The sequence below is a fragment of the Camelina sativa genome, chromosome 20 (assembly GCF_030686135.1).
Source record: "Camelina sativa cultivar CO46 ecotype springtype chromosome 20, ASM3068613v1".
In the NCBI taxonomy this organism is placed as follows: Eukaryota; Viridiplantae; Streptophyta; class Magnoliopsida; order Brassicales; family Brassicaceae; genus Camelina; species Camelina sativa.
This window is the reverse complement of record NC_141899.1, coordinates 8,240,428-8,267,825: the sequence shown is the minus strand read 5'-3', so window position 1 is coordinate 8,267,825 and position 27,398 is coordinate 8,240,428. Positions and strand designations below refer to the sequence as shown.

The 27,398-nt window shown below is 33.3% G+C and overlaps 6 protein-coding genes and 1 long non-coding RNA gene across 10 annotated transcripts; 3 read left to right on the top strand and 4 right to left on the bottom strand.

The window, feature by feature from the left end:
- Positions 1-475: 475 nt before the first annotated feature.
- LOC104770098 (cation/calcium exchanger 2) lies at positions 476-2,966 on the bottom strand. Its single transcript, XM_010494449.3, has 2 exons — positions 2,594-2,966; positions 476-2,412 (listed from the first exon to the last, which is right to left on the bottom strand). Exon 2 carries the CDS (start codon positions 2,395-2,397, stop codon positions 706-708), a length of 1,692 nt encoding a protein of 563 aa, XP_010492751.1. The 5' UTR covers positions 2,398-2,412; positions 2,594-2,966; the 3' UTR covers positions 476-705.
- LOC147918602 (uncharacterized) lies at positions 2,831-3,171 on the bottom strand. Its single transcript, XM_087503602.1, has 2 exons — positions 3,153-3,171; positions 2,831-2,949 (listed from the first exon to the last, which is right to left on the bottom strand). The coding sequence occupies exons 1-2, from the start codon at positions 3,169-3,171 to the stop codon at positions 2,831-2,833; spliced, it is 138 nt and encodes a 45-aa protein (XP_087359728.1).
- A 1,015-nt stretch (positions 3,172-4,186) lies between these two features.
- LOC147918601 (uncharacterized) lies at positions 4,187-5,732 on the top strand. The gene is made up of 3 exons (XM_087504757.1): positions 4,187-4,855; positions 5,121-5,382; positions 5,453-5,732. Exons 1-3 carry the CDS (start codon positions 4,619-4,621, stop codon positions 5,515-5,517), a joined length of 564 nt encoding a protein of 187 aa, XP_087360883.1. The 5' UTR covers positions 4,187-4,618; the 3' UTR covers positions 5,518-5,732.
- Positions 5,733-5,807: 75 nt separating this feature from the next.
- Positions 5,808-7,744, bottom strand: LOC147918600 (uncharacterized). Its single transcript, XM_087504756.1, has 3 exons — positions 7,578-7,744; positions 6,297-7,457; positions 5,808-6,202 (listed from the first exon to the last, which is right to left on the bottom strand). The coding sequence occupies exons 1-3, from the start codon at positions 7,578-7,580 to the stop codon at positions 6,011-6,013; spliced, it is 1,356 nt and encodes a 451-aa protein (XP_087360882.1). The 5' UTR covers positions 7,581-7,744; the 3' UTR covers positions 5,808-6,010.
- A 2,964-nt stretch (positions 7,745-10,708) lies between these two features.
- LOC104770096 (peroxidase 57-like) lies at positions 10,709-12,532 on the bottom strand. The gene is made up of 3 exons (XM_010494446.3): positions 12,253-12,532; positions 11,392-11,840; positions 10,709-11,282 (listed from the first exon to the last, which is right to left on the bottom strand). The coding sequence occupies exons 1-3, from the start codon at positions 12,448-12,450 to the stop codon at positions 10,997-10,999; spliced, it is 933 nt and encodes a 310-aa protein (XP_010492748.1). The 5' UTR covers positions 12,451-12,532; the 3' UTR covers positions 10,709-10,996.
- Positions 12,533-18,902: 6,370 nt separating this feature from the next.
- LOC104770094 (WUSCHEL-related homeobox 12-like) lies at positions 18,903-21,248 on the top strand. The gene is made up of 3 exons (XM_010494445.3): positions 18,903-19,662; positions 20,083-20,258; positions 21,081-21,248. Exons 1-3 carry the CDS (start codon positions 19,065-19,067, stop codon positions 21,096-21,098), a joined length of 792 nt encoding a protein of 263 aa, XP_010492747.2. The 5' UTR covers positions 18,903-19,064; the 3' UTR covers positions 21,099-21,248.
- Positions 21,249-24,630: 3,382 nt separating this feature from the next.
- Positions 24,631-27,153, top strand: LOC104770093 (uncharacterized). 4 transcript variants are annotated; one of them, XR_015592085.1, is made up of 7 exons: positions 24,631-24,845; positions 25,056-25,124; positions 25,849-25,941; positions 26,053-26,154; positions 26,254-26,538; positions 26,737-26,808; positions 26,953-27,153. It is a non-coding gene; the product is annotated as an uncharacterized LOC104770093 (long non-coding RNA). The 4 variants fall into 4 exon arrangements; XR_015592086.1 differs by lacking the exon at positions 25,849-25,941; XR_015592083.1 differs by lacking the exon at positions 24,631-24,845 and having other exon boundaries at positions 24,875-25,124.
- Positions 27,154-27,398: the final 245 nt, after the last annotated feature.

Genomic DNA, 27,398 nt, shown 5'->3' with positions numbered 1-27,398 from the left:
GCTAAGTGTCCACAAAAATTGGAGTTATCCTAATTTTAAAGATACAGTTTTGCAGACAAACAAGAAAAATGTGCTAAATTATGTTTTGTACACGAGTCGTTAGATAAGGAAATTAACAATAGAACCAAAAAAAACATATCTTATCTTAAGTTCTAATGCAAATAGGCAAAAAGAGACAAGTGTTGTCGCGTCAAGCAACTCCCACAATACTGGGAATTAAATAGACTATATTAATTCCCTTTGAAGATAAATAAATATACTGGCAAAAAAAAAAAAAACATTATCCCTATGAGATCAGTATGTGTGTTACTTGAATGTATGAGCAGAGATTGTTGACTAGTCCAGTATGTGACACCTATTAACAAATCTAGCTACTCAATTTGAATTCCATAACTCTACTGCAAGGCTTCCATAAGCAAGAGAATCTCATTGAAACTACAACGAATTAGTATCAAAACATTGGAAACTTGGAACCTTATGTAAACAACCTTTTTTGCATTTCAATTCATAGAGTTACAGTAGTTTTGCATAAGTTCCTCTTCCTCAGGAAACCGAAATTGTATCATATTACATGGTGATGAGAAATCTACGTTACAATCTAGATAAGTTATCCATATATATCTACACATTACAAAATCGGATTTACTTTTACAGCGTAGAAGAAGATTATACAAACCACATGTTATGTAAAAAAAAAAAACAAAGTTAGTGAGCATCTCCAACTGTTTGCATAATTCTTATAGACAATGAAGCCAAGTAGATGACCAAAAGCCCTATGCCCATCACACCACCAAGCCTCATACGGTTACTAAACAGAACCAAGAACGACCAAACAAGTCCTATGACCAGAAACCCAAGACTCTCCAACAAACGAGGATCTGTCTTGATCATAATGCTCGACGGATAAACCTGCCACGCACATCCAACAAGGGAAATCCCTAGAGCGAACAATGTATTGAAGATTGGACCGGCGTAACATCCCGATACAGCTACTTGAGCTCCTTCGTTCCCATCATGCAGCGCCATTGTCACATTTGTTATTAGGTCTCCAATCGAGTTCCCCCAAGCGAGGACCGTTAGGCCTAAGATCGAAGGGCTTACACCAAAAATGTACCCTAGTGAAGTCAAAAGCGCAACTAGCTCTTGCGCCGACATGTAACTCCATGTCATGCTCATTACAAACCCACCTGCTAACCAAGGTAATAACCATTTCTTTGGTGGGGTTGATTTCTTCGTTGTGGCTCCTGCAATGAATCCAAGAGCTATACCGATCAAACACCCGATTAGATAAACAATCCCAGCTTCAGTACTCGTAGGTTCCCGCTTCCAATTCCATAGAAACGATAACAGAACCGGAGCAAATGTGACAGAGGCTACAGCTAATGGTTTAGACCAGTTGGCTTCACTCACAACAGGAATTGTCAATATCCTTGGCAAGTTAAGAGGCAGAGTGATCACCCAAATAACCAACCTTTTCCAGTAATAATATCCCTGATGATCACCATCTTCGACAACCTGATGCTCTCCAGTAACAACACCACCATCTTCAATATGCTCAAGATCAAGCCCATCCCTCTGCAAGATTGGTTCACTAAGACTACTACCACGCTTATGAATTGACTCAAGATCAGAGTCAGAACCTTCTCCACCAAATCTCCAAGAGATATACACAAAGGCAACATAAACAGCATAGAGTGAACAAAACCCAAGAGCACCCCAGAAATTGATCTTTCCATAGACCAAAATCAAAGCCAAAGAGCCAATCGCCGCACAGAAGAAGCAAATATCTCTAATAAAAGCAGCTCTCTCGATCCTTACACGTCTCTTATGCAACGCAATGCTAATGACCCCAACAACAACACAGGTAACAAAAGAAGAACCTCCCACAACAGTGTTGAGACCAACATCATAAGTACCCTTTGACTCTCCCATGAAAGAGACCAAACTCGCAAACAAATCAGGAGCACCATTACCAAGAGATAAAAGAGTAACCCCAGCAACAGTAGGTGATAAATTAAGAAGCTTTGATAGACTTTCTAAAGAAGAACAAAAGTACTCAGAAGCTGTATGACCCAATAGATAGAACAAGAGAAGCAACCAGAGGAAGAGAAGAAACTGACCCAAAATTGGGAACCTTTCGAAATTACAATAGAGGAAAGAGAGGTAATCGAAGAAACCTTGGCTTGCACATGGATCAATCGATTTCAAGTAAGCACACTTTGATTTGTAGTCATGAAAGTGCTTTAAGGCACTACAATCATGCTCAGATTTAGGGTTTACGAGGGCACTTGAATCAACAGGGTTGGTAAAGAAACTCAACAGAAGACAAGAGATGACGAGAAGGAATGTGATTGTCGTCAAGTAACCAAAACGGGTTGAAGAAAATGAAAATCCCATCAATCAGAGTAAAACCTGAAAACGAGAAGAACCAAAATCAGAACAAAGATAAAGTTTGTTTTTTTATCAGCGAGCAGAGTAGCTAAAGAAGACATTTGGGGTTTGTTGTTGAGAATCTATAAATAGGTTAACAGATCATAAAGAAAAGAGATAAACACGAACTCTACGCGGAAAGAGAAAGAGATAAAGCACTGACCTTTATTGAAATATATCAGGAAGGGGAAGAAGAAGAGGGATCGAATTCGAATTGATGCTTTAATGGAGAAGGAAGGCGAATGAATACAACACACAAAACACACAAACACTTTAAAGAAGAGCAGTGGAAGACAAAGCGTCAGAAACAAAAAAAAAAACAGAGGAGGGGATCTATAAATTAGTTTATTTTTATAAAGAATTCGAAAAAAGTTTGTCACTTTGTCATTGCCGTTTTGGGTTACGGTGATTTGGGTTTTGGAATTGGCTTATGTGTCGTCTCCACGATCAACTGTGCGTCATTTTCTCTTTCCATTATGTAGTTTATTCGTAGACAAGGGAAGAAGACGAGGGGATGGTCTCATTAGCCGAACATTAACTTTATAGGCTTTTTCCACAATTTATATAATAATTTAAGGAGCTGACCCAGCAATTTTTTTTTTTGTGCTTATTCCTTAAGCACTAAACTAATGATAAAACAGAAACATTCCGGTTTGGTTCGTAATCAACAACCGGTTTAATATTAAAATACGAATTGTTTAAGTTTATTCTATGACTAAAACCGTATCTAGTGGTATCCATTGAAGTGAACCGAGTCAATTTTAACTAATTTAACAGATACATTGATTTTGATATTTTGATGAATATATATAATATAATGTAGTACGTATGTTGTTTTGCTTATTTTGTCTAGTTTTATCAATTGTGAACTGTTTCTTGATTGATTAAAATAGTTCTTGGTAGCTGAGCTTAAATCACCGCCTTATCTTCTGATAGTCCCCAGATCACATGAGGATAACTTGAAAATGTATTAAGAAGAAGTTGATAGAATAATGGCTTTCTAGCACGATGGGTCATGGATTCATCACTCATGGGTGTGAGTGACCGGTGGTGGTGTCGTCTGGTACATTATTAGCTTTCAAATTTACTTTCCTTTTATATATATAAAAAATTGAAACTTATTGGTTCGAACGTATTTTAGGAAATATATATACATTCCATATAAAATTTCCAAATTCTGATTGAGACACCCACGATCATAAAGAGAAAGTTGCGAAAATGGGACAGAAAGATACAAGTAGAAGATGTTAATATAAAGGAAATCATACTGTGATAAAGATAAAGTTAATAAAGAAATATATACTCCAGTATACTATTACTCGCACAGTCACACAAGGGATAACTCTATATTAATGATGTCGACTGAAAAAAAAAAACATAAAGTCGACTTTTATTACTAAAAGGAGTAATAAGTCGGTCGATGGATTAGGATTTAGGATAAAGTTTAGCTTAAGGATATTTAGCGAAGTTCAAATAAAATCGAGCGTAGTAATCAAGATTAAGAGGACTTATGACTTTATGAGTGTGAATTGCAAAGTAAAAGTACCGAGTCCCTAGAGCCACGCGGTCTTCAAATTTCAAACGCGTTTATTACTTTTTTTTTGCTTTTATTTAGTTTACAGTTTTGCTTTTATTGCTTGAGATGCAAATAATAGGTGAGTAGAAAGTCACAAGAATCAACACGTACGTCCCATTCTACTAATTAACATACTTCTACTCGATATAAAACCTTCGATTACTCATGGAGGTTTGATACAATCTATAAGAAAAAAAAAACTGAACACCAAACGGTCCAAACCACAAATCCTTGTAATTGTCTATACCACTTAAACTTTTTGACAGATTTATCTATTGTTATTTGTTAGTTTAGTCTTTTTTAAGATATATGTTTCCTTACTTATGTCCACAAAGTTGTATTGTGTCCAAAAATTAATATCCGATTTACTCTTTAAAATTAGAGATGAAGAAATATCTTAAAAGTGAACACTTTAAAAGCCGACGGACCCTTAAGACAGCAAGAGTCAGACCAATTCCAAACTTATTATCGATCGTGACATCTCTCACATTAATTTTACCCCAACCACTCATAAACATACCAACTCCCCAAAATTTCGGTTAACATAATTAAAATTGGTAACCGGATATTATACCGGTTACGGGACCTTCAGGAAGAACTAGAGACTTACGAATGGGCGATTTCTCCAAAGCTCTATCATCATCACTCTTTCGATCTTTCGATTTTATATTTTTCAGTCTCGTCTCCATCTTCGAATTTCGCGTAGAGCATACGACGATGAGTTCCGCTTTAGATTTTGCTTTGCCGGCGACATCGAGTTTTGTTGGCGGAATCCGACGCCGGATTCCTTCTAGTGGATTCGGTTGCTGCGTGAGATTGTGCTCTCTTCGTCCTTCTTCATCTCTCAAGGTTAATAATTTGTCCATCCTCCTCTGGCTTGTTGTTTAATTCATATAGAGGATTACGAGATTTGTTGTAGACTGTATCAGAGTGTTAAACCTGTGATCTGACTTGTGTTATTTCGAATTCTCTCTATCTGAAACTAAGCCATATTTGGAAATCTGAATCTTATCAATGTACTTAGGGTGATTGAGAAAGAGAATCCTATTTCTTCTGATAGAGGTAAGGTAACATATTTCGTTTGCTAAGTTGAGGCAATTCTTTGAATTCATAGGCTGAGTCAAGCTTAAAAAGAGATGTGAACCGACAAAGAAGCAGTCTTGAGTCAATGTTCTGTTATGATAAACCCATTCCTGAGGAAATAATCGAGGAGCCAGTAGGATTATCTATATCGGAGAGAGAGATTGGTGATAATCAGCGTTGTACTTGTTGTGAAGCTAAAGGTGCATTGCTCTGTGCCACTTGCTCTGGCACTGGTCTCTATGTAGACTCAATTATGGAAAGCCAAGGCATCATTGTTAAAGTCCGTTGCTTAGGTAAAGCCTCCATCCCTTATGCAATTTACTTTGTCTTTCATCTTAACTATATATGTTGATTCTGTTGTAGGTTGTGGTGGAACTGGTAACATTATGTGCAAAACTTGTGGCGGGCGTGGTCATGTAGGACACTGATATGAACTCCGAGATCCACTTGTTTCTAGTCACCACTTTTTATACGTCGTGCCTTCTCTCTGATCTTATTGTAAAAACCTACTTTTTTGAGTTCCTTATATACATTTGTGTTCCTGTACTGATGTAGTCTCTAGCTGAAACATTTACGATCTTGTAACAGAGTCCGTTCATTTTCATGTTGTTATATAAAATGGTCTCCTAAGTGGCTGTGACTATGACTCTCTATCTTTTCTATTGCTCTTTTCACTATTTATGTAATCAGATGCACAGCGGATCAAAGAGCAAGAAAATAAGCAGGGAAAGGATCAGAACTGAATCATTCTCGTTTCACTCTGTATGTACATTCCTTCTCTAGCTACATTTTTGCAATATGAAACTAAACAATCTCCAATTTTTAGTCTAAGCTTTAAAAAGCCTCAGTGAAAAGTGAAAAGAAAGAAACGAAAGTATTGTTTTCTGAACTAAGTGGTTACCATCCGTATATCTGAGCTCTCTACAAGTGTGTTATCTCCTCATCCTCATCTTCCCGCACTCTATTCTCGACTTCTCTTTTTGCCTTTTCGATATTTTGCCGCTCGATACGTTGTGGAATTGTGTTGTCAAAGATATGGCTCTGTGGATCCTCAGAATAAGCTACATAGTAACCCATCACACATGCTTGTAGCCACGCAGATGAAACTCTCCCCTGAAACACACCAACACAAACAGTTACATAAGGATAGTCCCATAGTAAAAGCCAACTTTGATTAGTTTCCTGCATTTTGATAATCAGATCTCACCACAAAGTATCCGATGATGAAAGCATAGAGAGTCAGCTCAAAGAAGTGATCCTTTTCGATCAGAAGCTCCCATATTCCTGCAGTTAATGCAGAGATTGCACCAATTCCCATGGCACTATAGAAACAGATGGAGCTGGTGATGTCAAAGTCAATCAATTGCTCAAATCCAGCCACTGTTCTGAACGTCCTCCAGGTATCATTTGACGCTTGCACAAACCCTTTGTTGTAAGCTCCCACATGAACAAACCCATATCTGTTTCCGGACAAAATAATATGGTTGGCAATCCAAAAGCAGCCTCGAGTACTTGTATAGATGTCCTGGTCGTCGTCACACCCATCCTGCAGATTAGAGCACCGGATCGATCCCCTAAAGAGTACAATAAGAGGAACGAGCGTTGAACCTATGCAAACGCTCCCGAGCTGGTTTTTCAGAGTGGCACAAAGAGCGTCACAGGCATTCATGAACTCATCACGCCTAAAGTGTACATATGTGGCTTTAGAAATCGCGACTTCTTGAACGTTTTTGAGAACCTGCATTGTCCAGGCAAGGCTTATCACGAGGATGGAGATGAAAAGTATATCTAGACGTGTCCTTGTAGCAGTAGCTCCACCGATTCCAGCAACCAAGAAACCAGAGTAAAAGACGCTTATGATCACTGATCCAACTGCTATAGCCCTGGTTCTTGCAGGTAATAACCCTGTGGCGATTGACATCATCTTGAATGTAAACTCATGCTTGTTAATGACGTAAAGCCAGCCATACATTGCTGTAACGATGCTATGGACCACGAGAAGTACACCGATCCATAGGGCCACGTTTTTGTCGTAGAGAATAAGGAAGATCCCGACGGAGATTGTGAGTATCGGTGTGAACCAGAGAGTTGCTTTGACTGTGGCTCGAATGTTGCAGACGAAGAAGCAATTCCAGGCTAAAGAGAGGATTCCGGAGATAGCAACAGAGGATAACAGAGGAGTGTACCATTTCTTGGGATGGAAGTTAGGTGATTTGGTGAAGACGAGACCTCGTAGCGTGAGAACGATCACAAAGATTGAGATTAGGGTTAGTTGCGTGTAGAAGATACAAGTGAAGAGGCATCTGAAGAATCTTCCGGTTAGTGTTTGTTGCTCTGCGGCGGGAGGAGTTACGGGTTGTTCGATTTCCTGTTAAAAAAAAAGCAAAAGGTAAGAGGAATCTCAGTGAGAGAGTGAATTAATGGTGAGTTGAGGTTGAAGAAACGACGCTAATGCTGATTTGAGAAGAAGAAGAAGAAGAAGAAGTACCATTGAGATAGACGAAGGTGAATAACGTCACGGTTGAGGAAGACGAAGGTGAGTCACGGTTTTCTTGCGGCGGAAACGGTGACAAAAGATCAAGGAGACGAAGAGAGAGAGAGAGAGAGAGAGAAGAAGCGAGAGAGTAAAAGTGAAGACAGAGAAAGAAATCGATTAAGAGAGAGATAGAGATCTTCTTGGTCTTGGTTCTTATAATCTTCACGTGAGAGGCCAAAGAGGCTGTTGTTTGTTGTTATAGACAATTCTTCGACGTCTCTCTAACTTCGATTTGAAATTGATTTAAGTCTCTCTAGCTTTTCCCGAGTTTTCCCTCGTACTTACGTTCCTTGGTACCCAAGTTTCACATCCTTCTTCATCATTTGTTTGTGTATTTGTATTTTGTTAGCGTCACGTATTAGTTGTTTACATCTTTATAAATCAAATAATATATTCTTATTATTAAGTTTATTAATCTGTGAAAAGATTAGAAAGAATGAAACCTTTTATCAAAATAAATAAAAGAGAATGGCATTTTTACAGTGAACATTAAACTTTTTACTACTGTCTTATTTAAAAGTTTTAATCATTGCTAAATAATTTTAGATGAAAATGGCATTACAGAATATTTAATTTTCCCTCGTTGAGAAAAAAGAAGAAGTAAATATGAATATTTAACAAGGGTTAAATGTATATTTTCCTAATTGTGTTATTTAAAGTAAATTAGGGGGGTGTTAGATTAGGTAGGGGAGAAAATGTCATTAACTTTCAAATTTAGGCCAAAAAAACCATAAACTTTATGGGAGGCCATTTAATACATCAATTTCTGTTGACTAGCCATTTAAAACACCAAATATTGTTGACCAAGCCAACATAGACATACCGTTAAATGAGATAACTGAGCAACTAACGACCGTTACTTTGCTATTTAACGGCATGTTGTTTTTAACGTCATCAACGATATTTGATGTTTTAAACGGCTACCCAACAAAACTTGATGTATTAAATGGTCTCTCACAAAGTTCATGGTTTTTTGGCCTAAATTTGAAAGTTCATGTATTAATCCAAAATTATATAATTTAAATAATTTTTTGTACTCAACAAGGCGAAAAGATTCTAAATCGAATTATGTATACACAAAATAAGATAATGCATTTTGATTTTTTTGTTCACATTACTCGACAATCTTTGCTTTATACCTCTAAACTGTAAAATCAAGCTTAATTTGACTATTATACTATTTATTGTTATTTGTACATGTGCAGCAAACATCCTTTGCAATAATATTTTTGGTTATAATTGAAAAAATTATTATTTATTTACATCAAATTGAGTTGAAGATATTTAAAACTTGAGAAATTTTCATGAATATAATTCATGACGTAGATATTATTTAACAGAAAATGTATAATCTACTATTTATGTAATTAAAAATATATTCATATATCTTCTCTATTATTTGAGAGGTGATTTGTTAAATTTGTTGATGTATTACTCTTCTATGTTTTTCGAAAACATAAAAATGATTAAAAATAATATTTACTTTTGTAAAATACTATGAGAACCCATGTGCTAAATTTTATTTGTCTATTTACAAACAAAAATAATATACATGTGATCAAATTACATTATTACATTTTTTATTGAAATATACTCCAGTTCAATAATGTGTTTTTGAAGAGTATAGGATGACTTTTTATTTTGGAGGTTTAAATAACTCATTCAATAATTAGTTATTATTATTTGAATAATAAAAATTAGACTACTCAAGTTGGGAAAAATGTAATTAAATACATGAACTTTCAAATTTAGGCCAAAAAAACCATGAACTTCGTGGGAGGCCATTTAATACACCTTCTTCTTCCTTCAGTTGTATGTAGAACCATGGCGAACAGCAATAATTGCGCATCACTGGAGATCGTATGTAAATTTTCCTCCTTAAATCTGCACAACTAATAAATCCTATTATCTGGGGTTCGAACCCCAGACCTCTTGGTGTAAAAGCATTAATGAACCCTAGGCCAACCACTGGGCCAAAGGGGCTTCCACCATTAATTCTCTCAATATATAAAAATTAATATACAGTAAATGAAAAAAAAATAATAATAAAAAAAAAAATAACGGTTGAGTTTCTTCTTCTATATGTGCCATATAATATTAAATACCTTGGTTGAACCAATGCTTCTCATTAAAAAAAAAAACTCAGCATAGAAAAAAGGTATAAAAATATTTAAAAATATATATAAAGAGTTTTTTTCTAGTGTTGTTTTTTATGTTTATTTTCGATTGCGTCTTCCTCGGAATTAAGGCCCCGAATGGAGAGAGCGTATCGGACAGAGCAGATCAAGCGGTTCAAGGAGATCAAACAGAACAAAAGTGAATCAAGTAGATTTGGCTGTTCAAATGCATATTAAGGGTGAACAACATCAAAAAAGTTGTAGACCAGCATGTATTTCTCCTGCATTTACCATAAGAAGACAAAAATAATATGAACTGTGTGCTTTTAAAAGTAAAGAAATTTTTGAATAGTGACTTAGTGATAAGAAGACTGCATTAAAGGATGATCTGTTTTTTTCTTTTTGTCTGACCTTCCATTCAAAGCCTAAGAGTCGGCTTCTACAATAATTCATGTCCTCATGCCTTAGAAGTCGTTAGCCATATGGTGCATCGACGATTTGACACAAATCCCACAGTTACCGCGGCGCTACTACGGATGTAGACCATGATTGTCTCGTCGAAGTAAAGTTTTTCACACTTAACGCATACTTTAGAAATACACAACTAAAGAAAAACTATACAACTTTTTTAATCTCTTAAGTATAATATAATAAAATATATTACCAATAAATAAAATAATTTCAAATATAAAACTTAACAACTAAAATGTAAAATTTTAAAATTTGTCTTGCCATATACTGCAGGTTAAACCCTAGTTATTTAAATATAATACTAGCCAAATTCAAAGTTCGAAATATGATTTTGTTTATATTTTAGTATTTTACTTACTTTTACTTATATTTTGCATATATTTTGGTTATTAGTTTCTTATAATGCGAGAGTTTCATATCATAGCATTAATGTTATTGTATCCTTCATTAAGAAAGCCAAGTTCACACTCTTACACATTTAGAGAACAAAACAAGAATGAAAAATAAAATTCATACATACAGTATATGATTAACAATGATAAGATATAAATCAATATTGTCAATACCACAAAATATTCGTATAGTTAAGATACATTATCCAAATGCAGACCAACATTATAATATATAGTAATTTTCTCAAAAGTCTTAAGAAAAGCCTTATTCATGCAATAAAACCCCAACCAAAACCAAAAATGAATTAGAAAATATAAAGAGGATTTGAAACTATATATATGTTTCAAATGTAGTATTATATCCACACTTTTGCTGTATAAATCAAGCTCATCAGTTGAATCTTCTGCAGTTTCTCCTGATCTCACCGTTACGGCCAGTAAGCACATCAACGGCTCCCATCTTCACCATTGCTCGAACGAACTGACGCTTGAAGAAGGCGTTGTTGTTAGCGTACCTAGCCACAATGCCACGAGTCTGTCGGTCAGTTGCGAGCCGTTGGTCAACCTGCAACACTCCTCTTCTTCTACGGATCTGCTTGAAGAACTGGTTGTCGAATCTCAATGGAGTCGACTGGTCTAGGGCCGCTGACGCACTATTTCTGCATGTGTTTCTTAGGCTATAAAAGAAAAAAAATCAGAATGTAATTTTGTTGATTTAAATAAAAGACTTATTGTTGAATGTGAGATCATTTAGTTTATAAATCTTGAACCTTGTAACTAAATTACCTGGTAACTAAAGCAGGGTCCATGGATGAATCGGGTCGTCCGGTACCTTGGAAATTAGTGATTCGGTCGCTGAAGAGACCACAGTTTCCTTGACCAACGGTATGTGCACCCAAAAGAGCCACAGCATCGAACGTGTTCAACCCTTTGTTGGTGAAGAAACTCACGGCTCCGGAGACTGAGATTGTTGGACCAGGTAAGGCCACGTCCACATTGTTCGAGACCCTACCGTCGCGCCTTCCTGTGGGGATGCTGTAGCTCGGGCCTCCGGCTAAGGCCACCGAGTCACGTGTAGCCAATGTGACGATGTCAGCACATGAGACTGTAGAGGGGCATGCAGCCTCTAGCTGAGCCTTGATCCGGTCGATCAGGTCAAATTCTCTGACGCTTCCGTTTGGTCCAGCGGCTTTCTCAGAATTGGTTGAGTCAATGAGGAGAGAAGCGTCACAACCCTGCAAATAAAAATATTAAAATAAGATTAATCAGACAAAATGATATGAAATTTGCGTGATTTTATGAGTTTTTTTTCTTCTTAAATATGCATTTTATATATACAAGTATGCAATATAGTTATATTGATTATTGAATCTCAAATTTGGATGATAATGTTTTTTTTTTTTGTAATTTATTATATTTTGATAATCTCAAATTTGATTGACAAACATATAAATAATTTAAAACTTAAAACTAAAAGCTATAAAAGTTTAAGCCACTATGAGTAACATATTTATTAAACCGCCTCTGAGGCTCTGAACATATGCACATATAGATATCGTATTGAAATAAGCAGTTAAAAATATATAATTGACATGGAGTGTTTTGAAAATGTTGAGCTATATCAAAATTGCTATATTAGATTCTTACCCTGACGAAGCAGTCGTGGAAATGCATACGGAGCAAAGCGGCAGTGACGGTTGGGTCAACACCAAACCGTTGGCGCACCAGATTGCGTACGATAGTCTCAGCTTGTGGGCATGACTGGCTATAAAACCCGACTCTCAGTTGAGCAAACGCGATCGGGAAAATAAAGAAAAGCACAAGAAGAGAAGAAAACTTCATCATTTTTTCTGGTGTAAGGAGTTTTCTTCTTTGTATTGGCTTATATAACTTCTTGTGGAACGGGTTGTGAGTCCTTTGAGATCAACCAGAAGGTATATATATATATACACGAGAACATCAACCGTCTACAAATTATTTAGAGACTATAATATTAATACATCCCATATATATGCCGAATATATTAGAAAGTCAAAGATTATGTTATTATTTAGATAATTAAGCTTAGAAACGTTTGCAAAGGCGTGCGAGCGACTTTGTAAACATTCCCTTGCCATGTTGTGAATTTAATATTGTTATACAGTTTGTATGATATGCTGAAAATCTGATCCAGCTAAGTCGATAATAGTAGAATTCTAATCAATTTACATGGTGGATTAGGTGTGCAATTTCATCCTAATCTGTTTCGATTTCATTTTCTTGCCGATTTCGATTATGAAAAAAAATGTAAAAGTCAATTTAATGAAATGGTTACCAGTATAATTAAGCGGTGGTTCTTTAAAACCACTTGGCTCTAATATATAAGTATATCTAAAAACATTTAACAAGACTTTCATATGATTGAGAATGTTTTGGAGGACTTAGGAAAAAAAGAAATGGATTTAAGTTTTGGACATTCTCTTTTATTTTAGTTAATGTCACATGTACAACAACCATATAATTGCAACCATAACAACTTAACAGTTGTTGCAATAGTTTAATTTTATCATAAACTGTTATCCAATAAGAGAAATATAACTAATTAAGTTTACCTCAAACATGGACATCACGACAATTGCTGATCCAGAGGTTCGGTAACTGATTAGTTTAGTCGTCAAATTATATATATATATATATATATATATACATTCATAGTTAAACCGACTGATTTGTTGTTAATCCGTCATGCCTCAACAAATTTTGTTTAAAAGCTGTATATATATACTATACACTCAAATGAAATGTCAATATTCTTAATATATAGTGAAACCCCAAAAGAATATGTAACGTGTAGAAACCTAACATGATTTGATATTTTATATTATGAATACTGTAATACAATTAAAAAGTCATTCTAAAATTTCTGAAAAGTTCATAACTAAGAGATGTTTGAAAAACATTTGGAAACGATGTAAAAAAATAAAAAAAATAAAAGAAGGAAGAAGAGGGAAAGTGACTATGAGGTTTGGGGATATTATTTTGACGCTTTCGTTATCTGATTTTAAAAATTACTTCTAAAGTCGGTTTCGTGGCGAGTTGTGTAAAGATGCTGGCACAAATGATTTGCTTGTAATAATGTGACATTCTCTTCGGTTACATTATACTAGCATTGAATATTTTAAAATATCTAGTACTATTATTATATATATGCATTATTCTTTTGAAAAAATTATGTATAATAATAATTTGTGTTAGTATCGTGATTGTATTGTACCACTATTTAAAATTAGATATGCGCATAATAATATTTTAAACTTTTACTAATAAAATTGAAGTTTAATTTATAATTTCTAAAAAATTTGACCTTTTTTTCCAAATGGGTAATTTTCCTAACACGGCTACAGAAAATGTTTTTCACAACTCCTTTCTCTCAATCAAAATCCTCACAAAAGGTGTGGCTTTGGGTGTCCCTTACTTTACAATAATCCTATTGTTGTCTTTGAATCTGGAGTTATTATTCATGTTTGCGATCGATATATCTCACAGATCTCGAAGAGGATCACTAATAAAGGCAACTCGGAATGTTCAAAAGATACAATAGACTACTGTCGATAGACTACTAATGAGGTTATATAATCTAACAACTACAATAATCTTTTTAGTTGTTAAGACGATACCAGCTAAATAATACAACTATGTGTTATAGTGTGTGATCACTAAGATTGTCCCCATTAACACATTCAATGCAACTTCTTATGTTGCCCCTCCTGCTAACAAATTAAAGATGTTTTCACAACTCCTTTCTCTCAAGTCTCAATCATGATTCTCAGAATATGATGTGGTTGGAAGTGTCTTCGATCGGCACTCTTTGTTGTCTTATAATCTCATGTTTTGAATTTGTTGGTGATGCGGCTCAGATAACTCAAGTCCAAGTCCAACACGCCAAAACCATTGTCGTGATTCGTGAAGGCTGAGGCGATAGGCCGATAGTGGACCATACAACTAAGATATTTAATGAATAATGAACTTATATCTTATCTATAGCTCCTACCTAATTTCTTTTGCTTTTGATGTTCTCAAAAGGAATATATTGTATATCAAAAAGAAAAGAGGCTTATTCTATAATAAAAGTTGTTTTTATCAAAAAGTTTACTGGAGTAGCACCGATATAACTGACGATGATGATGATGATGATGATTGTAGAAAATATAGTATTGTTTGGGTTTAAATTTTAAAAGGTCTTTTGATCCCAAAAAAAAAAAAGGTCAAAAGGGCCCAAAAGGCTGAGCATATTCCCATAGGATCAAAACTTGCATTGGACTTTCTGTTTAATGTTTTATGCGTTTAATGGACATGCAAATATTTTTGTCTAAAACAGTATTTGTTTTGAAACATAGTGACAACAAGTTTTATCGTTGATAAATGATTTTTGAAACGATGACATTTACGCGTTGGGGTCAAACAATGACCCAAAAGGCTGAGCAATTTCGTTGTGTATACCAAAAAACGTAAATACAGCATATATATGTTAGCACTTATTTTTCAAAATATGATTAACGCATGAATCTCTAATATTTGACCGTTTACAGGTTTTTTAATTATATAATAAGTACAAATCAAACAAAAAGGTTAATTGGAATTTAGCCTTTTGGCACTTCTTGTGATTGCTAATCGTTCAAGTGCGTGACACATCAGATCACTTTTATACCAGATTAAAACCTCATTTGTTATTTTTGACTAATCTATCTCCGTCCAAATGCTTCAATTTGATTCAACAAAATGAATTTGAGAAATTTGTTTAAATTTTAAATTTTCATTAAAATAAACCGTCTATATATATGTTATTTATTTCGCACAAAAATAAGCATCAATTTACAGTGTCTATCTAGATGAAACATCTGAATAAACAAACAAATTAGATCTATATAGAGCAAACGAAGAGCGGTCGTCATGTGTTACGTCAGGATACATGCATATCAAAATACAAATAATTTGTTGTAATATATTTGTTCTCTTTTTTCACAATATTTTTTTTTTCTTTTTCCTAGTTATTTTTAGTATCCCTATGAGTGCTCTGCAGATTCATCGCTCAAATTAACAAAGCTCAACTTGCTTCATAGTTCATATGCGTCAGCGGTCAGCCCCTACTATTATATTATTTGTAAACTGTCACAATGTTTGTAATCGGACGTCTGGTAGTATCAGTTTTATTTCACTACCTCTAGTTTTCCTTATGCAATATTATGATGCACGTAACTTATTACAGGGCATATTTTATTAGCAAAAGTTACATATACATGGAATCTAAGATTAAGAAAATTTCCGATTCTCATAAATATATGTAATAAAAGTATGTATTCGGTTGTATATATGTAGGTGTATGTATATATATATATATATATATAAAGAGAGAGTCCGTACATGTTAACAGAGCAGGACCACACAAGGAAGATTTCAGAGGAAAGAAGCCTCAAAAGTCTGTCTTATAAGATTGTGGTCTTCAGGACCACAAAGAGAGTGGCTTAAGGTTAACTTTAATGATCCTCGTACTGTCTCTGCCCAATCCCTAGGGGTCTACTACTTTATTCTTACTAGTACTAAGACTTTTACCATTGTCAATTTTGTATTTTTCCAATACTTCATATGACGTATTGTGGGCATAATCACTAAAGCTCCGTATCTTACAATTAATATCTCATCTAGAGACTCTCTTTTAAAAGATATTTTCGGAGACGTCTAATGACTCTAATTATAATTATAATTACAGTTAACTCTGTTTTGAGATCTCTTAATTTATCGGTGTGAATGCATTTATCATATAAAGAGATTTAAGGTGCAAACCTAAAACGTCCCAATAGCAACTTTGAGATGAGGAGGTTTGAAATAGATAGAGATCGTAAAATGTGCGCCTATATGAATACAATAGACCGTAACATAAGAAAAGGAAGAGAAAAGGACAAACAGCTTCGGAAGTCATAACAGACAAGTAATACCCAGTTGTATCAAATCAGTCACACTCAGTGATAAAAGAATTAAAAAAGACTTTCTTAACATTTACACCCACACAAAAAAAAAAGTAAAAAACTTTTTATGAAGAATCTAAACCAATACATGATGTAAGAAAAGAAAAGAAAAATAAATAAAAAAGCTGGACAGCAGACGAAAGTTTTGTAGCTGTTGAATACCTTATATGTAACATGTCATGGGAGGTTTGTTTCACTCTACTTCTAATTTGGTTGTTTCCTGCTGTGCATGAAACTTAAGATATTTCGAGACCCTTCTGTAATATGTAAATCACTATATTTAATCTAAGTGTCGGAGTTTTTTCTTTCTTCAGAGAATACTATATCGGTGTTTCAGTTATTCTCGTCCATGATTTTACAAAGTGTAAAATAACGTTGTAGATCCAAAAAGAAGTTTTATGCATAATATAGTTAACAAGAAAATATCCAAACAGATTACACTATACTAAGAATCATTTTCTAAGTATCAAAAACAAAAAGTACAGAAATTATATATATAAATTTTACACTTGATCGGTTATAAGTAAATTAGAAGGTGGCCGGCCATGTGAGAAGAAAGAGAAAGTACAGAGAAATGAAACTTTATAATAGTATTTTGAGGTAGTAATAAAAAAAAAATTGAGATGAAACAGCTAAGCAAGTAACACAAATCGTCAAAAACCAGAATGCATCTGAAAGAAACAGATTGTCGCCTATTGTATCTTTCGACGCTCTTGCCTTTTAACGCAATTTTATATTTGCATACGTACATGCACCCTTACCAATACATACGCATACGGCACACACGGACAACTTTGTTGTTAACAATCAAAAAGGAAGTGTAGTTAAAACCACACTCTTTCTGGCATTTTAAGTAGTGTTACAGTAGAATTTTATTTTGTATATTTGTCTCTCCACGAATAACTAAGATTCATGTTTAATGAAGGATTTTGAATTCTAAAATTAACAAACTAGACTAAATTATGTACCACCTTGATCTATAATAAGTCGTTAACGTAGATGTTGACTAAAAATGACAAATTGGTGTGTAAACTTATTATCCAAAAAAAAAAAAGGTCTAGTTTGTCAAGTAAAAGTAATACTAGAGTGCTTTTATTTGAAGTCATAGGTTAACAATGCAAACGTTACCTTGGAAAACTAAATTCAAAGATTGAAACAAAATCCTAAAGTATCTATTTCTTGTCATTTTTATTATTAGTTTATAAAATTCTGGACCAACAATGATGTACATAAAATAACGTTTCAATATTCAATCCAGTACTATAAGAATCGAGATTCGGATGACATAGTAACATAAGAATAATCAACAAAATCGCAGAAAAAAAAAATCTTCTATCAGCATAAATAACAGTTTCATTCATATATACAACTTTTTTTCTTTGACAAAAAAAAAAAATTATACGATTTTTTTCCGAGTCAAACATATTAAAGTGACTCCATAATCTAGATAGTGTTTGATCGGCTAATGTTGCTATATATGTGCGTGAGGAGTTCTAAAACTTGTCTTATGTCTTATCACTAGATATCTCAATCTAAGACAACTTTTACTTGACAAACAAAATCTTTTTTGGCCTCTGTTGCATGACGTAAGGATAATCTTTTTTCCACATTTAAAGCAACCTACCAGGTCCGCCCAAGGTTTCAAAAAGTTATTTGATATTCAATAAATTTATAAAGATCTAATAAATTTGTATCATATTTACAGCAGAAAGCAAGACAATCATAACTGGTATTTTCCCGTGTAACTAATTTCCGGTTAGGGCCTACGAAGTACGAACTTTTCACATTGCTTTTTCTAAAGGTCACGAAATTTAATCACAACGGATAGTATATATAATACCTTCGAGTTCGCATTATTAGATAGAAACTATAGTACTATTTAGAACAAATACTATAATAACGAATATGTCTGAGTATGACGTAATTTACTTTTCTATGTTTGATAAGATGATTGATATAGGATCTTTTCTCATTTGATAGATTTTGCTATTGGAGTTTGAAATTTATTTACATTTTTGCAATAACGCCATTTTGTCAATAAGAGAACACAAACAAAAAGTTTTATCATCAACTCAAGATCGAGAAAAACGCGTACCAAGGTTTGCTTCTGACTTGGTCTATATAATGTAATGGTGTAAAGCATTTCTTCACTAGTCTTGTTATATCATCAAATGATATGCAACCTCATTTTTTAAATCGTCTGCCTCTCAGGAATACGTGTTAACATATTCGACCGTACCCTGTATAATAGTAATATTTATATATTTAAGTGAGAACACTCCAATAGTGTAACTTAATATTTAAGGAAAACAAAACGAAGATTCATTGCGAATCTCTCTCCTATAAATCCATTACAAAAATCTCCCCTCAAGGCACCACACAGTCTCCTTTTGCGTTTACCATAGTCCCTAAATAACCAAAAACAAAAGCAAGCATATTCTTGAATCTTGATAACAAATGGATCAAGAAGGAGCATCGCAGAGCCCCTCGACTTCTACCGAACCGGTCCGGTCACGCTGGTCACCTAAACCGGAGCAAATTCTGATACTCGAATCCATCTTTAATAGTGGTATTGTTAACCCACCAAAAGACGAGACGGTGAGGATAAGAAAGATGCTTGAGAAATTCGGTGCAGTGGGAGACGCAAACGTCTTCTACTGGTTTCAAAACCGACGGTCAAGATCTCGCCGGAGACAGCGGCAGCTTCAAGCCGCCACCGCCGCACCCGCCACCTCAGGAGGAGCTGAAGACCACCAGCACATGACGGCCATGACCATGCATCAATATCCATACAGCAACAGCGAGATTGATTTGGGATTTGGAAGTTGTAGCAACTCATCATCAGCTAATTACTTCCTTAATGGAACTTCGTCATCTCAAGTCTCTTCTTTTTTACTCGGCCTCTCATCTTCAAGTGGTGGGTGTGAGAGCAATGGCATGGAGGATCTGTTTACAATTTATGGCCATCAATCTGATCATCATCATCAGCATAGCTCAAATGCACATTCGATGTTTAGCCCTTCTGATGGAAACTCCAATTTCCAATACCAACAAGGTGAATCATTTATATGCATGGCTCATTTCTTTTTTTACACCCGAAAATTTTTGGGTTAAAGATTTTAAACCTGTAAATCGAACTTTTTATCAAACAATTTAGGTTACAAATATTTGGATGGGTCATGTTTTTAGTGTAATTAAAAGCCATGTTTCTTTAAGGTGGATTTCAAACTTTAAAAAAAAAAAAAATCAATATTTATGTGGACTATATCTATTAGGGATACAATATTCCATTGAAATTTGAATAAAAAATTTTAAATGGTATATATAAGATATGAGTTACTCCATTCATTGTCAATTTATTTTAAGTTAGAAGTCTACGGTTTAATAACATCTTGTGTTTTGAGACATAGCTCTCAAATCTTTGTGTTTGTTTTTTTTTTATATATACATTATTATTATTTTCTTTCACTTAAAGGGTTAATGACGGTGTTCATAAATGGAGTTCCGACGGAAGTAACAAAAGGAACGATAGACATGAAAGCAACGTTCGGTGAAGATTCGGTGTTACTTCATTCCTCTGGTCTTCCTCTTCCCACTGATGAGTTTGGTTTCTTGATGCATTCTTTACAACATGGCCAAGCTTATTTCCTGGTAACTAATTAAATTTCAATTAATTATTTTTATTTAATATATACACTCTGAACAAAGTCCATGATGAATATTTATATATTATTTAACAAAAAAATATATTTTCATATATGATTTCCAGACCTTTTTCTCATGAGGAATGTCATTATTTTACCTTATTTTATATTTCGTAAATGAATTCTATATATAGTATTTCGTATTTCAAATTAGTATGTGAAAATGGGCTGTAGCCTGAAACCTAATTCTGGTCAAGTCCTAAATGTCTGCAGAAATTAATCTCAAGAACCCATCTCTCACCTGTTACTAAAACATAAAATATTTGTGCAGACAATATAATAAAATATAAATCAATTAATGATTGTCGGTTTACGTAATAAACGGATATCATTTTGTAAAAATCAATATCTGTAACTGAAGTTTTGTGATTTAACTAAGCTTTACCGATTGATGTCAGCCATATGTGACGTTTCTGGTTTTGTTCAAGTTTTCTAAAATGAAAAATGTATATTTTATTTCGAAATTTAAAGAATATAGCCAAGAAGTAAGAACACAAGAACCAATAAAATCCGAGTAATTATGCAAATTATCGAGTATTTTATTGAGTTCATTGGTAAAAGAGACCTTGGGAATTTATATTCTCTCTTGATCAAATACATATGTAGACGGTGTCAACATTTTCAGATTTCTAGAAATATAAAATGTTTCTAGTTAGGGTATTTCAACATTATCATTAATTAATCAATTATAGTAAAACCAAACACAATTACTATAATCATTTCCTAATTGTAAATCTGTTTTTATTTGTTTCATTTTTGTCATCGACAGGTACCGAGACAGACATGAACTACTGAACTGGCTATATCTTGTGTGGAAACATTATACAGTCGAATTATGTTTTTTTTTTTTTCTTACCGTCTATTGATTTTGTGTCTTTCGTGTATAATTGGATTAAATAAATGTTGGACTCTGTCAGATATTTTGTTTTCTTGTCGATTCTTGCTCGCCTGAACACAAACCTTAACCAACAAAACAAGTCAAATCTTAATTATAGATCTAGTTTGTGGAAAAATATGTCCCTTTAACTCGAAATATTTAACGATAATCCAAGAAAATTAAATTCAAAGGTTATGTTAGTTTTGATTTTGTTAATATCTAATACTAGATCTTAATTAGTACATTCTTAAAACTCAAAACACTTCCCAAAATGAGATATCTTTGGAGATTAACCAAGTGGGCTTATTGGGCCCTTCGAAATGAAAGTTAAGTCTGTTTATGGGTTTCTTTTGTATTTCTCTGCCCAACTAACCTATGTGGCTGGTATAATTGAATGGACACTAGGGATCCGACCCGAGCCGAGAGTAATTGAGAATTTTTTAGTTCAAACAATAATTGATTTATACATACTTTATTAATTTTTATCATTATATATATATAGATATATATTATTTAATCTAACCGAATAGTTATTTTTTATGAAAGGTTATACTGTAACAGATTAGGACGGTTCGAAGTGCGGATTTAAAGTTTTTTTAATAAAATTAAATTTAACAAAAATATAAAGTAAATATTTTTAGTAACTAAAAACTATTTATAAAAGTAAATAGATACACCAAGGTGTCTAATGTAATATTTAGTGTATAAAGTGCGATTCTACGGAGACTATTAATTATGTATTCTTTGAATGTCCTCACTCGTGTGAAGTTTAGAATTTATCTTCGACTCCGGTCTCGTTAGAGGGTTTTCAATATGAGTCCGTGTAATCAAATTTGAATTTTGTTTTTAGGAGGGGTGCCTCTCAATAGGGTGATCCTGATCAATTTCTTCAATTTACTATATATTTTATGAGCAATCTGGAAAGCCATAAATAAAAGAATTTTTCTAAGGTTTAGAGATCGAGGCGAATGATATAATTGCTCAGGCTTTGGGCGATAAGTTAGCTTGAGAAGAGGCGCTCTCTTTTACAGCGATCATGTCCGCTCCATCTCCTTTTTCGGATGTTCAAGTTTCTTCACCTAGTTGTCAGATTGATAGTTCTTGGAAAGCAACCAATATGCATTCAAAATTCGGCTGGTGGTGCTGCGTTGGTGAGGAGCAAACCTTGTTGTTGGGGGCCAAGTGTCTAAAACGGAGCCCCTCCACCTACATTCGGAGTTAGAAGCGTTGTTGTGGGCCATGAAGCGGATACGTGCTGCAGGGATCGCTTGTCAATGTTTCGAGAATGATTGTGCTAAGTTACTCACTACGGTGCAGTCCCCTGAAGATTGGCTGTCCTTCTCCAACATGCTCGATAAGTTTAACCCGCTGGAGTCCTTACCACTATTCTCCATCACTTGGATCCCGCGTGCGTCAAATACTAAGGCAGATTATCTTGCTTGTGCTTCATGTTCTCTTATCTCTGAAGTTTCTTTTGTAAACCCCTTCCCTCCACTTTGGACAACTAACCAAGGAATTTACTTTTAATTTATTGTTTCGTTGAAAAAAAAAAAAGTAAATAGATACACTTTTAGTTAAAGAAAATAGTTGTAGATGAGTTCAAAATCAAAATAAAATAAAATTTAACAAAGAATATATATTTAATTCTTTTTGTAAGTAAAAACAGTATATAAAAGTAAAGAGATAAACTTTTAGTTATAGAAAATAATTTTTTTTTTTTTTTGCTATAATACACTAATGTATATCCATTTACAAATCTACTATCTACATTACCACTAAAAGTGTATTTGTACACACAAATATATTTTACTGTTAAAATATACTCTTTAGTCTTTACTACTAAAAAAAAATTGTCTTTATGAACACATTAAATAACCTATTATATGTCTCTTCACTTTAACATTTTTAATAGTTACAAAAACGCATATGTTAATCTTACATACTCATATCTTATATATTACAATAACAGTCTTTTTGAATAAATTATTTGATTGGTGAAAAAAACATGAGAAGATCTTTTTTTTCTTCTTCAAATATCTTTTTCTCTACATAAAGACGAGTATTTACATATTTTTAAAAACAGTAATTAATCATATAATTTTCACAATCGTTTTTTCATCTTTTATAAAAAGTAATCATTTTTCTTGTAAAGTTAGCAAATTAAAACTAAAATAAGTAAACAATATTATAATTTTAAATTTTATGATATATAAATATATTCTTTATAATGATCTTTTTCTAAATTTTAAAGCAGTTAATATTTTAAAAACTGTTAAAAACAAAACTTTTGTTTTTTCTTTAAAAGATTTTAAATAAAATTAGGTTTTCTTTTCTCTATTTTACTTTTATATAAAATTTTTTTATGGTAGGTTTTGAATTTTTACATTCTAATATTTTAAATTTTTAATAAATTTAGAATTAACATGTGTCAACATGTGAATGATACCATCACTACAAGAAATTTGCTATATCACGTCGCTTTATTTACGACAGTACATAAACCGACGCAAAGTGAAAATATAGGAAGGAAATTTACGTCGGTTATCTAACTGACGTAAGTTTAGATAATTTAGTTTGTATTGGGCTTAATTAAACGTCCCTTTTACTATTTGGACTTAGGTCGAACAAATTAAACTCAATAATTCATTTGTAACACGACATCGTTTCAGAGAAAATAAAAAAAATATCTTTAGACTAAACGTTCTTCTTTGCTTCATCTCTTTCTTTCAACAGTTCCGAGTACAGAAATTTTTCTCCATCGATGTCGAAATCGAAAGTGGGAAACTCAAATCTAGGGCTGGGCAAAATAACCGATAACCAAATAACCGACCGAAACCGAACCGAAAAAAACTAAACCGAACCGAACCGAAATTCTTCAAATACCCGAATGGTTAGTAAAAATCTATATCCAAACTAACCGAAACCGAACCGAACCGAACCGACAATTAAATGGTTAACCGAAATATCCGAAAACCTAGAAGATATCAAATATTATATACTTAATATTATGCAAAACTATAAAATAAACTTAAAATATAAATTATTTCTAGATTCAAAACAATTAAATATTTTAAATAATCAATATATGTAAATGTTATTATTTTGAATTTACAAAGTTAAATACTATTTTGTAAAATTGAATCAATATTTTTCCCTTTTTTGTATTTTTGTTATTGTATATTTGGTTAATTTTGGTTATATTCGGTTAGTTTTGGTTATATTTGGTTTATTTGGTTAATGTTAATATAATTTATGTTAGTTATGGTTATTTATTTAAATAACCAAACCGAAACCGAACCGAAAAAAACCGAACCGAACTAAACCGAAATTTCATAAATATCCAAATGGTTACTATATTACTATATCCAAAATAACTGAAACCGAATACAACCGAACCGAAACCGAATGGTTAACCGAATGCCCAGGCCTACTCAAATCAATCATAGGGTTTTTCGTTATTCTGCTTCTTTGATTACTTCAGAATCGTCCAAATCCCGATTGGAGTTCAGTTCTGACGATAAAATCATCTCTGCTCTCAAATTTTGAAAGTTCGAAAGATAGATTTCTTAAATTTTTGGTGTGTTTGTGATGAAATAGCTCAATTCTACTGATTTGTGAAGAAGTTTTCGATTCGTGAAGAAGCTGTTTCAAATCTCTGTATATCTTCTCTTGAATTAAGTTTTTTCGATCTCTTTATTTTTTTTTAAATTTTATGATTCTGTGAATTACTCTTTGTAATCTGCTTTGGATTTTATCACTCTTTGTAACCTGTTTTGAATGAAATAAGCTCATAAATTGATTGTTAGCAATTTTATGATGGTTGGATTATCACTAATGTTCTTACTTTGTGGCTTTGTTGTTACTCAGGCCTTACAACTCTCAACAAAAAGACACAGGCACATTAGAAACCAGTGGCAAAACAGATTCATTCCAAAGGTACCAACCATCATATCTTCTCGCATATTTTTATGAAATGATTCCTTGTTTTTAATGTACAGTCCAAAGTGTTTTGCTTAGTCCAAAGTGTTAGTTTACGTTGATTTGATAAAATCCATTCTGTATTAAGGTTAGAGTTTACGAATCAGTAGAACTTTTGGTCTAATATAATACATTCTTATTATACTGGTTTAAATCTTCTTAACTCTTGACTGATTGTTTATATGTGAAATATGGTCAAAATTGATAATTGGTTTACTTTATTGGTAGATTGATTATAAAATGGACAAGTCTTGGATCACAAAACATCGTTTATCTAAAGATTACAGAACTGGAGTCAAATTTTTTTTGGATTTTGCGTTTAGTGATATTAAGAAAGAGATGATAAAATGTCCTTGCCAGCGTTGCTGCCTGGTTAAATACAAGCATAGGGTTGATGTTGAGGGTGATTTAATATGTCATGGTATTCTACCAACATATACAAATTGGTATCTACATGGAGAAAAATTAGATTTCCATGAAGAGACCATTGGATTAGAATCTGAATCCAATGTAGATAACATGCTCCATAACCCGACGGTTGAAAACCAAACTAGAAATCTACTTGGAGATGCTTTTCCAAGTATGGATACTAGTTTTAATGAATCTGCTAGTATGCCCACTGATCAATCAAAGCAAAAAGAAGCGAATTAAAAGTCGATGATATATACTATTCTAATTGTAGAAAGTGAGACTGCGTAATATTAAAAGTCGAAGCGAATTAAAGATACTACATGCACTTGGAAAAAAGAGTTTGGCAAGAAAAGCTTATGAGATTGTAAGTCAATGTTTTATTATTTAGGTCTCTGTGATTTAGTTACTTTTAGTGACTGTATGAAGTAGTTGTTGTTAGTTTGTAATGATGCTTAATTGTGTACACATCTTATAGGAAGAGGAGACTGGCAAAGAACCAAGTCGAGCAGAAATGTTCATTGCATCACGAACAAGATCAGATGGAAATTTCATTTGCAATGAAGCAAGGATATCTGCAGTAAGTTCTATGTTTTTCTTTAAATGTGGTGTTTGAGGATTGGTTTACTTATATATTCTCTGTTTTAGTCTACTTACATAGGATTTATGGAATTTGTAGGATAAGCTTACACAAGTAATGAATCAAAATATTAAAAGTGAAGCATCAAGTAGTGAGTCTGGTCCTAAGGATGCATTTGAACAAGTATTTGGTTCCGAGCATTCTGGAAGAGTTCGATGTGTGGGACGTGGTCCAACACCGTCCAAATACTTTCAGAATTTGGAATCGCAGGTAAGAAGTAACTCTGAGATACTTGAGCTGAAGTCTCGCATGAAAGGACTTGAAGATAAACTTGATATCGTGGCTAACGCTCTTCAGATTATTATTTCAAACAATCAATTTCAAGTAAGTGCATATTTCACTTATGTTACAGAAATGTATATTCAAATTTTGCATCGAGAATCTTAAGCTGTGTCATAGGTCTGTAACTAAAGAGGAGTTTTGAAAATAGTAGTTACTTGCTTACATGAGCTTGGAATCTAGAACTGTTGTGTGTAGTTAACTTGTTCTCATGTTCTAACTTATTTTGATCTACAATTTCAGACTAGTACGACAGAGACTAAGATTGACTAGAATGATCATAAAGTGACGTGATATGGAATTTAGTGAAGAATGGTACGTTTATCTTTACCTCTTATAGCAGCTATGCATAATATGTAAGGCATGAATGATGCAATTGGTTCATTTTCATCGGATCATCAATCTAAAAGGGTTCTGTTATGGTAATTGAATCTAAGTCTATTTACTTTGTTTTCTCAGGAGACAATGATTTCATCTAGCCTTTTGATAGAAGATGAAGGACAAGAAAATATAGAAGATGAAGGACAAGAAAATATAGAAGAGGATATATAAAAGATAGATTTTAATGCAATGTTATTTACTTTTACATTTTTTATTATCATGTACACAAGAACACAAGTATATTTGAGACAGATTAATTGATTTTTATCACTTGATGAATATTGTGTTCTGGTTACGTTCTCTATTGTTGTTTTCTTTTCTTTTTATATTATTGAAATTTAATGCTAAAAATAAATAATTAATTATGTGTAACTTACGTCGGTTGTAAAAGTGACTTGAAGATGTTTTGTTTTAATTATTTGAAGTCGTTTTTCAACTGACGTTAAAGAAAAAAAAACTGACGTTAGTTTAATGACGTTTGAATTAACGTCACTTTATTAAGTGAAGCAAAAAAAACTAACGAC

Bases quoted from the DNA above. Each gene is read 5' to 3' on its own strand.
- LOC104770098 (XM_010494449.3), bottom strand. From the start codon at position 2,397: ATGGGATTTTCATTTTCTTCAACCCGTTTTGGTTACTTGACGACAATC.
- LOC147918601 (XM_087504757.1), top strand. From the start codon at position 4,619: ATGGGCGATTTCTCCAAAGCTCTATCATCATCACTCTTTCGATCTTTC. The intron at 4,856-5,120 runs GTTAATAATTTG...TTGAATTCATAG, and splicing joins GTCCTTCTTCATCTCTCAAG to GCTGAGTCAAGCTTAAAAAG. The intron at 5,383-5,452 runs GTAAAGCCTCCA...ATTCTGTTGTAG, and splicing joins TGTTAAAGTCCGTTGCTTAG to GTTGTGGTGGAACTGGTAAC.
- LOC147918600 (XM_087504756.1), bottom strand. The intron at 6,203-6,296 runs GTGAGATCTGAT...GGTGTGTTTCAG, and splicing joins TCATCATCGGATACTTTGTG to GGGAGAGTTTCATCTGCGTG.
- LOC104770096 (XM_010494446.3), bottom strand. From the start codon at position 12,450: ATGATGAAGTTTTCTTCTCTTCTTGTGCTTTTCTTTATTTTCCCGATC. The intron at 11,841-12,252 runs GTAAGAATCTAA...TTTTATTTGCAG, and splicing joins TCCACGACTGCTTCGTCAGG to GGTTGTGACGCTTCTCTCCT. The intron at 11,283-11,391 runs GTAATTTAGTTA...TTTCTTTTATAG, and splicing joins GACCCTGCTTTAGTTACCAG to CCTAAGAAACACATGCAGAA.
- LOC104770094 (XM_010494445.3), top strand. From the start codon at position 19,065: ATGGATCAAGAAGGAGCATCGCAGAGCCCCTCGACTTCTACCGAACCG. The intron at 19,663-20,082 runs GTGAATCATTTA...TTTCACTTAAAG, and splicing joins CAATTTCCAATACCAACAAG to GGTTAATGACGGTGTTCATA.